The sequence below is a fragment of the Scylla paramamosain genome, chromosome 23, assembly GCF_035594125.1.
Source record: "Scylla paramamosain isolate STU-SP2022 chromosome 23, ASM3559412v1, whole genome shotgun sequence".
Taxonomy (NCBI): Eukaryota; Metazoa; Arthropoda; class Malacostraca; order Decapoda; family Portunidae; genus Scylla; species Scylla paramamosain.
The window spans coordinates 1,297,986-1,307,985 of NC_087173.1; the positions used below are offsets into that span (position 1 = coordinate 1,297,986).

The following is a 10,000-nucleotide window of genomic DNA, read 5'->3' on the forward strand; positions in this document are numbered from 1 at the left end:
TTTTCTTGGCTTCTGAATAGAGTAGGAGTTGATTTCTTGTTCTCCTCCTTCTCCTTTTCCTTCTCCTTCTCCTTCTTCTCCTCCTCTTCTTCCTCCTCCTCCTCATAATCATCATCCAGACCAACATCTCTCATATACTCCATACCTTCCTTCCTTCCTACACACATACACACACACACACACACACACACACACACACACACACACACACACACACACACACACACACACACACACACACACACACACACACACACACACACACACACATACACATCTTTGTTTTAGTCTGGCTGGCGTGCATATTTAGCGCCCCACGTACGTACCCTGGTGGTGTTAAGCCTTGCCGTGAGCTGTACTCCGTCAGTATCTTTTGTCAGTATCTGTAGGTAAGCTCCATTCCCCTGCACTTCCCTCTAAATCAAGTCCTTTCCCCGTCCTTGTCTTCACATATCAGCTTAAGTTTTATCCCTCTCCCCCTCCCTCTTGTCATCCTCTTCCCTGTTCTCCCCTTTAGTCTAAGGCTCATCTCCCTCTTACTCTCTCTCTCTACATCTCCCTATCTCCTCCCCTCGTGTTTCCATCAGGACATATTGTAATCTTTATCCTTCTCCCCCTCCCTCTTGTCGCCCTCTTTCCCCTTTCCAGTTCTTCCCCTTTAGCTAGTCTACGGTTCATCCCCCTCTTACTCTCTCTCCTTCTCCCTCTCTCCTTTCCCTCGCGTCTCTGTCAGGACATGTCTAGCTAAATCCTGCCGTCTTACCGTCGTCTCTCTCTCTCTCTCTCTCTCTCTCTCTCTCTCTCTCTCTCTCTCTCTCTCTCTCTCTCTCTCTCTCTCTCTCTCTCTCTCTCTCTCTCTCTCTCTCTCTCTCTCTCTCTCTCTCTCTCTCTCTCTCTCTCTCTCTCTCTCACCATCGTCTCCTGTAATATTCCGTAGTATTTTAAGCTTGCTCTCAGATCCTCCCATCACCTTAGATATTCTTTTTTTTTTTTTTTCCTTCGCGTGCTGCAGTGATAATGTGTATGTGAGAGGAGGAGAGAAGGGTGCCTGTGTGTGTGTGTGTGTGTGTGTGTGTGTGTGTGTGTGTGTGTGTGTGTGTGAGAGGAGGAGAGAAGGGTTGCTGTGTGTGTGTGTGTGTGTGTGTGAGAGGAGGAGAGAAGGGTTGCTGTGTGTGTGTGTGTGTGTGTGTGTGTGTGTGTGTGTGTGTGTGTGTGTGTGTGTGTGTGTGTGTGTGTGTGTGTGTGTGTGTGTGTGTGTTCGTCCAAAGCTGTCCATATAAATTTCACAACCGAAGTAGTGTTTCTCTCTCTCTCTCTCTCTCTCTCTCTCTCTCTCTCTCTCTCTCTCTCTCTCTCTCTCTCTCTCTCTCTCTCTCTCTCTCTCTCTCTCTCTCTCTCTCTCTCTCTCTCTCTCCTGGACTTGCACTACAGGGAGAAAGGGAGAAGAAAAGAAGAGGAAAAGAAGGGACAGGAGGAGGAGGAGGAGGAGGAGGAGGAGGAGGAGGAGAATGAGCTAAGGCCGAGGGGGGAAGAAACGTCTCGTTGAGAGAGTATACTTCTGATTTGGTAAAAATATGCGCGCGTTCGACCTGTTAATTAGTTTACGAGTCACTGAAGCAGGAGAGGGGATACCGGAGGGGAGGAGACGCGGGGAGAGGGGGAGAGGGGCGCTGAAAGGAAATATACGTGGGATGAGGGAGAGGAGAGATGAGGGGGAGTGTATACAGAAGAGCTACAAGAGAGGTGCCGCTGATAGAAAAGTGGAGGACTGGAGAGTAGAGTTGGAGAGAAAAATGTTGGGTTGGGAAGGAGTGGAGAGGTGAAGAGATGAGTTTTCGAGGAGAATTGATAGGAAAAGCATCAGGAATAGAAGAGTAATGAATAGGAAGGTGGAAATACAGAAGCAGGCTCGAACTCCCTGCTTGCTTCTGTATTTCTATCTTCCTAGGACTTGAACTCTTTCAAGAGGGAGGTTTTAAGACGCTTATCCTGTAATTTTTGACTACTGCTTTCGACTCTGTTCATTGGGCCTTTTTTTTATTTATTTATTTTTTTTTATGCATTTTTGTTGCCCTTAGTAGTCCTACATTAAAAAAAAGAAAAAAGTGAAGAGACTGAGAGCGTGGAAGAGACCTGAAGAGAAGAGAAAGATGAAAAAGGGAGAAGTGGGAGATGAGTTCTGAGGAAAGACGATAGGAAAAGTGTCAGGAATTGAATAATAAATGACTAGCGAAGATATTAAGAAAGTAGAGGAGATGTGAAATGAAAAGAGAAGCCTTGAGTTGTGAAATAGTGAAGAGCTGGAAAGATGAGTGTAGAGAAGAATGATAGGAAAGATGCGAGGAACAGAGTAATAATGGGAATGAGAATAATAGATGGAAGTAGTTAGGCATGTTTTAGTACAGGGACTGCCACATGTAGGTTTGACGGCTTCTTGCAGCTTCCCTTACTTTGTTATGTTCTTATTGGATAGGTAAAGAGATTGAGAGCGTAGAGGAGAGATGAAAGAGATAAAGAAGCGGTGGTTTGAGAGGAAGAGGAGAGGTGGTAGTGAGAGGCGAAAGAGTCAGTGTGTTTAGAGATACCCATAAATATGATCACAATATACGTGTTAATTGCAACGAATGTAAAGAAGACACCCCCACGAATCTTATACAAAAGTTGAGTGAATGAATGACGTGTAATTAGCTTGAATAGAAGGGGATGAAGAGGGATATAATAAGCAAAACACGAAGGGCTTGATATGAAAACCAAGGAAGACGGGGAAAAAAAAATAGAGCTTGATAAATATATTGAACGGAGAGAGAAAAATAAGGTTGAAATAGAGGAAAAAGTAAACGAGGAAAAGTAAGGAATAAGTGAGAGAGTGAGAGAGAGAGAGAGAGAGAGAGAGAGAGAGAGAGAGAGAGAGAGAGAGAGAGAGAGAGAGAGAGAGAGAGAGAGAGAGAGAGAGAGAGAGAGAGGAAATAAGTTGAATGAAGGTAGGAAAGTGAAGAAAATGGTGTTGGAGGCGATCTAATCCTTTCCTGCCTTATAAGTTATCCAGTAAAGAGGGTTCAGAGAGAGGATTAACTCCTTTCACGTCAAGGGCGACCAGGAAGATACAGTAAAGGGAGGAACAAGAGGACCAGGTGGAGGAGGAGGAGGAGGAGGAGGTAACTGAACTGACTGTAGTGGTGTGTGTGTGTGTGTGTGTGTGTGTGTGTGTGTGTGTGTGTGTGTGTGTGTCTTGCATATTTTTCGGCACGTGGGTCAAATGTTGTTTTGTATTCCGAGTGTTCCTCTGACCTTTGCTACTCTCTCTCTCTCTCTCTCTCTCTCTCTCTCTCTCTCTCTCTCTCTCTCTCTCTCTCTCTCTCTCTCTCTCTCTCTCTCTCTCTCTCTCTCTCTCTCTCTCTCTCTCTCTCTCTTGCTTTCATCCCCTCCCCCTCTCTGTTCAAAATTCTCAACAGGTAACATTCTCCTAATTCACAAGTTTAGGACAAAAGACAACACAGGTAATAGGAGAATATGAACAAACAATGGCTCAAAGGCGATATATTAACCTGGGGCCATATTCTGAAACACATCTGCGCTGCACCTCCACTACATTAAAAAAGGTCTCGTTGAAGTTACACAGATTTTAAAGTGTTTTTTTTTTTTATAGTTTCAGCAACAGATGAACACGATTTCTACATTATTAACAGGAGAAACACCCTTTGAGAATCCGGCTGATCATTTCTGTGGCCTTGGAAAATATTCGTGGTGAGAGAAAGAGAGAGAGAGTAAAGTGCTTCAGAATACGGGCGCTGAACCGCTTGAAAATTGGGAGAATCGATGAGAGGAAATCGCATCCCTTTACCTCATTGGAGACGAGAGAGCCAAGATTGCCCGGGTTATTATTGGTTATTATTGCCCCCACTCCGTCACTGCAGTTTTGGTTTGCCTGCGCATTCGTTCATGTGAGATTCAGTGAGTCATTGTGCATTCCTCTCTCATTCACCAGTTTGTATATATAGAGGAGACGCACACTCACACCCACCCACACCCACATCCACAACCCACACATACACCAACACACACTCTCTCTCTCTCTCTCTCTCTCTCTCTCTCTCTCTCTCTCTCTCTCTCTCTCTCTCTCTCTCTCTCTCTCTCTCTCTCTCTCTCTCTCTCTCTCTCTCTCTCTCTCTCTCTCTCTCACCTGTCACTGCCGTCCTATCTGCCACGCGTATCGATTACCCCGCGCGTCTTTCCCCTCAAGCCTGAGAGAGAGAGAGAGAGAGAGAGAGAGAGAGAGAGAGAGAGAGAGAGAGAGAGAGAGAGAGAGAGAGAGAGAGAGAGAGAGAGGTGAAAAAAGGTGTATTAAAAGTCAATATTTGGCAGCAAGGTGTTCGATAATGAGGAAGATGCGTGAAGCGAGGATTTATGAGGGGAGGGAAACACAGGATGAGGAAGAGGAGGAGGAGGAGGAGGAAGAGAGCAGGAGGAGGAGGAGGAGGAGGAAGAGGAGGAGGAAGAGGAGGAGGAGGAGGTCATATAGGTAGTCTTCGCAGAATTAGTTAAATATTCATTTTGCGACCATTCTCTCTCTCTCTCTCTCTCTCTCTCTCTCTCTCTCTCTCTCTCTCTCTCTCTCTCTCTCTCTCTCTCTCTCTCTCTCTCTCTCTCCCCCACTTTCTGTGTGTGTGTGTGTGTGTGTGTGTGTGTGTGTGTGTGTGTGTGTGTGTGTGTGTGTGTGTGTGTGTGTGTGTGTGTGTTGGCTTGGCACTCTCCTGATTTTCTAGTCTTTTGCTTTTTTTTTTTCTTTTTTTACCTTTTTATTGGTTTCTTTTTGGAAGGGGTGTGTTTATGTGGGTGTCTAGCTGGCTGGCAGACTGACTGACTGACTGACTGACTGACTGACTGACTGGTTGACTGGCGAGATGGTTTGTTGACTTACTCTAACTAGCTGGCTGACAGTCTGGATGTTTGACTGACTGACTGGCTGACTAACTGGCTTATTGACCTTTTAGCGGCGTGTGTGGCTGGCTGCATAACTGACCACGTGACTGACGGGCTGACGCACTATCTGATTGTGTGAGTGAATGTTTGAGTGACTGACCGATACCTGATGCTTTCCTCACCGCCGCGTCTCTTGGGCCTGCAGGTCTCCACGAGTTATCGTCACCTCAAGGGTGAGTGGGATGCCGGGGGAGACCTGGACACGGAGGCTGGCAGGTCCGCCGAGGCCAGCAGGAGCCTGGCGCTGGAGGCCAAAGGAGCCGAGTCGCAGCGGAGGTCCAGCGCTGAGGGGGGAAAGGAACGGCACTCGCCCGGGGAACAAGAGAAACGAAAGTCTCCATCAGGTGAGTGGCGGGCGGCCTTCCCTTGGGTGGCGGCGGTGGTGTGACATGTGAGTTGCGTCACGCTGCTCCCTGCGGCGTCATGTTCACTCATTCTTCCTCTCCCAACAGACCCGCGCAGACCCATCAAGCTGAAGATGATTCCCCGCAACGTGACCGTAGGGCGCGGCATCGGCTTGCCCATGGGCGGCCCCCTGGCTACCGCCCGCTCCCCCTCCGTGCCTTGTGCCCCCTCGCCAGCCTGCACCCGCGCCACCCACACTGCCGTCGTTCACTCCTCGGGAGGCCACACACTTCTCCGTGGCACGCCCGCCTTCCAGCAGGCGCCCACGTCCTTTGCCTCCGTGGCGCTGCGGTATGGGCGGCGGTGCAGCTCCCCACAGACACCCCAGTTGACCGGCTGTGCCCCCTGCACGGCGGCGCCCCGCTCCGCCCAGACCTCTCCTTCGGGTCCCAGGTCCCCGCGTCTCACCTCCAGCAGCAGCGACCCCTGGAGTGCCCTTATCAGCAAGAACCACCGCACCCAGAGTGTCGGGGCCGCCGTGCCGGCCGGGGAGATGGACTGGCTGCCCGCGCCGTCACCCTGCTCCAGGAAGAGCTCCTGGTCCTCGGTGTCCACGGACAACGACTCTGGTCCCTGCTGGTGAGTACCCCTGCCCTTTATGTAGCGCCTGCTGACTAGTACTTCGTCCTTTCTGCAGTGCCTTCTGGTGGGTACCTTTGGTCTTTCTGGGGCACCTGCTGGTGAGTACCTTTGTCCCTTTGTGTAGTGTTAGTGCTAGTTGTTGTTATTATTATGTGGTTATTACTCAGCCTTTTCTGGATGACCTGTTCGTGGGTATCCTATCCATTGCTGGTGAGTGCTTTAGCTGCCTGACGAGGGAAGAGCACAAAAGGTAGCGTGGTCACCCCGGCAGCCGGGTCTCCTCGCCACTTAGCAGCCATTCACTCCGCCGCCCGGCGCGTGTCTCGCCCAGTGTCTGGTGGGACACTGGCCACTCCAGCCGGTCACTGCCATGGTGACCATTGTGTGCGGGTCCCACTTTGCCTACAGTCATATAATTGGACGTCGGCGTCTCGTTGTTGTCAGACTCAGTTTGGGGTGAGCGTCCTGCCCGGCACGGTGGAGGGGAGATTCCCCCGCCACGCAGGCATTAGGTTCGCCTCATCCTGATCGAGTACGGAAAGTCAATACGCGTTTCATTTTCGTTTTCCAAGAACGGCGCGTGTGAATTACATTTCCCAGAATGTTGAAAATATTCCCTGCTGACCTGCTGCATTCGCTCGCCAGGCACCACCGTCGCCCGTGACCCAGCGGCGCCTGTGTCGCGGCTGCTGCTGCTTCACGCTGCGGGAACTGCCGGGAGGAGGAGGAGGAGGAGGAGGAAGGAGAAGAAAAAAAAAAAAAAAAAAAAAAAAGAGCAGATAATGAAGAGCGAAAAATAAAAAAATCCAGTAAATTTAGAAAATAAATAGGAAAGATGATACTAGCAAACACGAAGAAGAGGAGAACGTGATGGTGGTGGTAGTGGTGGTGGTGGTGATGATGGGTGCATCACCAGGAAGATAAGATGGAGTGAATGGAGCGCAGCCTAGTGGAGCATTGACTCTGGAAAGGCACCACGACCCAGCCTCACCCCCACTACCTCACCTGGGGGCAGATGTGGGAGGGGGGTGATCTCTCCTACTTCTTGCCGCGGCACATTGAAAAGTGACGGGGATCTATGAATTTTAATTAGCAATAAGGAGCAGAAGGTTTGGGGAGGCTGGGGATGGCAGGGAGGGGAAGGGACGGGAAGAATATGGGAATGGGGAGGTGGATAGGGAGGGGACAGAAGGCTTGAGGAGGCTGGTGAGGGAAAGGAGGGAGGGGAAGAATGGAGGAGTGGGGAGCAGGATAGGGAGGGGGCAGCTGGTTTACTGGGGGGGGGGCGCCTCTCCCCTCGACCTTCCTCTCTCACGCTTCGCTGCCTTACGTGGGGCGAACACGACCTGGAAAGACATAAACCGATAAAGGAGGAAGAGGAGGGAGAAGAGGAGGAGGAGGAGGAGGAGGAGGAGGAGGAGGAGGAGGAGGAGGAGGAGGAGGAGGAATAAAAGAAAGATAAGTACGGCGGAGATAAGTGGGAGTGAAAATCTGAAGAGGAAAATACAGAAATGAAGAGAAAATTGATATTGATAAGGATGAAGGTTACGAGACTCTGGGAAAAGAAAGAAAATGAAGAGGTGAACCAGAGGGATGAATAAGAAAACATGAAAATGAAGAGAAAGGATGAGATGAAGAGAAGAAGGAAAAGGAGAAAGAGGAGGAGAAGGATTAAGAATAGAAAGGTCGAAGAAAAGGAAGAAGAGGAGGAAGGGAAAAATGACTATGAAGTTAGAGAAGGAGGGGGACGAGGAGGACAAGAAACAGAAAGAGAAGAAAAGAGAGAGAATAAAAAATAAGTAAGACGGAGTAAGAGAGGATGAAAAACAGAGGGACATGAGAAGAGAAAAAAGAAGGAAAAGAAAAGAAAAAGGAAGAAAAAAAAGAATAACATCAACAGTATCATAACCTCATTACCTTCATACGGTGTTCACTTGACTGACTCCATGAAATTCGTGCACGCCTTTGCTTTTCGCTGACCCGTGCTCACCTCAGCCCCTGCTTGCCTAATTGCCTGCTTGAGGGAACGTGAATGCCCTCAAATTAGTGATTAGCGGACGGCGAGGGGCGGAGAGGGAGGCTGGCGAGGGTGGGAATGAGGGAGTGGATAGATGGAAGGATGGATGGACTAGAATGGTGGATAGGATGGTTGATAGTGGCTTGGATGATTGATGGAAGGATGGAAGGACTAGAACGGAAAGATAGAACTATGACTAGGATGGACTAAGGTGACTGATGGAAGGATGTCGGGACTTGGATGGTTCACACTGGATGGTCAGGATGGGAAGTATTGATTATGTCAGTTTTTCTTCGTACTGTGAACTTCAGAGGGAAAAATGTTGAAAAAATACCTTGAGGGGAATGTGCTCAGAGGGGAGAATGTTTAAAGGGGAAAATTATTAGAGGGAAAAATGAATAGAGGGGAAAATGTGTACAAGAGAAAAATATCATGAGGGAAACACTACTACATAGGAAAATTACTTGAGGGAATCATGTCTACAAAGGAAAATATCTTAGAGGGGAAAATGACTAGAGAGGAAAATAATTAGTATAAGAAAAATGACAACAGGGAAAATAACCAGAAAGAAAAAAAAAACGAAAAGGAAAACTGTTCAGAGGAGGAAATATGTACAGGAGAAAATAACGAGAGAAAAAAAAATGACAAGGTGAAAAAAAAAAAAAAATGGTGGGGGAAATTTAAATAGAAAAATATACTCCTTTTTCTCGATATGGTCCCTGTGACCTCGTTGTAGTGTCAAAATACTCCCTCCTATCAATCAATACAACAAGTGTGACCATTAATATTAAGGTCATACAAGGTAGGGAGCGTTGTAATTCTATCTAGACTCTTGACCTCAGCTGAAAGTCTTAACAAGGCCCTCACACCCTCTTTCTCTCTCCCTCCTTCCCTCCCTTCCTCCTCTTCACCTTCTTCTTTCTTCTTCCCGCTCCTTCTTCCTGTTCTTCCAGATTTTCTTCTCCCACACTTCTTGTTTTCCTCATTTTCTTATCCTCGCTTCATTCTTCTCTTCCTCATCTTTCTCTTCCTTTTTCTTCCTCTTCCTCTTTCTTCCTCTTACTGGTTGCTTTTCTTTCACGCGTTCTGCTTTCCTAACTTCTTCCTGCTGTCTCTGTACTCCTTTCCTACTCATTCCTCCTACTATTCTTATTCCCATCTATTTTTCTTCTCTTTCTTCCTTTCTCTAAGTCTTTCTTCTCCTCCTCCTCTGTCCTATCTAGTGCCTTTCCTCCTCTTCCTTCTTACATGTTTCACTAATTATTTTCCTTCTACTCTTCAAATTTTCCTTTCCTCATGTTTCCTTACGTCTCTACTAGTCATAACTTCATCAATAATCTTCCTACACCTTCCCATTTCTCCACTTCCTTCGCATCATTCAGTCCCACAGTGAAATGAATGAAAATGATGGGAGGTGATGAAAATTTTGATCCTACGCTATTCATCGGGCTCAAGAGGAAGGCTCAGGATATGAAAGTGAAAGAGAGTTCGCGAATACCGTAGATTTTCACCCTTGTTAGCTGGCAGGGGAGAGAGGTCGTGAAGCAGCGGTCATGGGCTTGTTAGAGCGAACGAGTGAGTGAGTCAGCGAGTGAGCGAGTCAGCGAGTGAACTTGAAGATGTACGGGTAGAACGAATGTGAAGAAGATCGATATGGCTAGAGAGAGAGAGAGAGAGAGAGAGAGAGAGAGAGAGAGAGAGAGAGAGAGAGAGAGAGAGAGAGAGAGAGAGAGAGAGAGAGAGAGAGAGATTATGTAACAGTAAGAATCATGAGAAATATGCGTGAAATATTTGCAAATTATGTAAGGTAAAATAACATAGAGGTTGCAGAGATATTAAACACACACACACACACACACACACACACACACACACACATACAGTTTTCTTGATAATTATAACGAAATTTCTATAATTTTACATCCTCCACCACCACCACCACCACCACCACCACCACCTGCTCCTCCTCCCTCATTATCTTATCATCTTATCTACTAATCCATTTCACTCTCCTCT

At 47.7% G+C, this 10,000-nt stretch overlaps 1 protein-coding gene across 1 annotated transcript in view; it reads left to right on the forward strand.

The window, feature by feature from the left end:
- LOC135111983 (uncharacterized) overlaps positions 1-10,000 on the forward strand; it is a 74,414-nt gene that overhangs the window by 28,036 nt on the left and 36,378 nt on the right. Inside the window, exons 2-3 of the mRNA XM_064025731.1 lie at positions 5,126-5,324; positions 5,433-5,964. Coding sequence (XP_063881801.1) covers positions 5,126-5,324; positions 5,433-5,964 — 731 coding nt within the window. The remainder of the gene's footprint in view (positions 1-5,125; positions 5,325-5,432; positions 5,965-10,000) is intronic.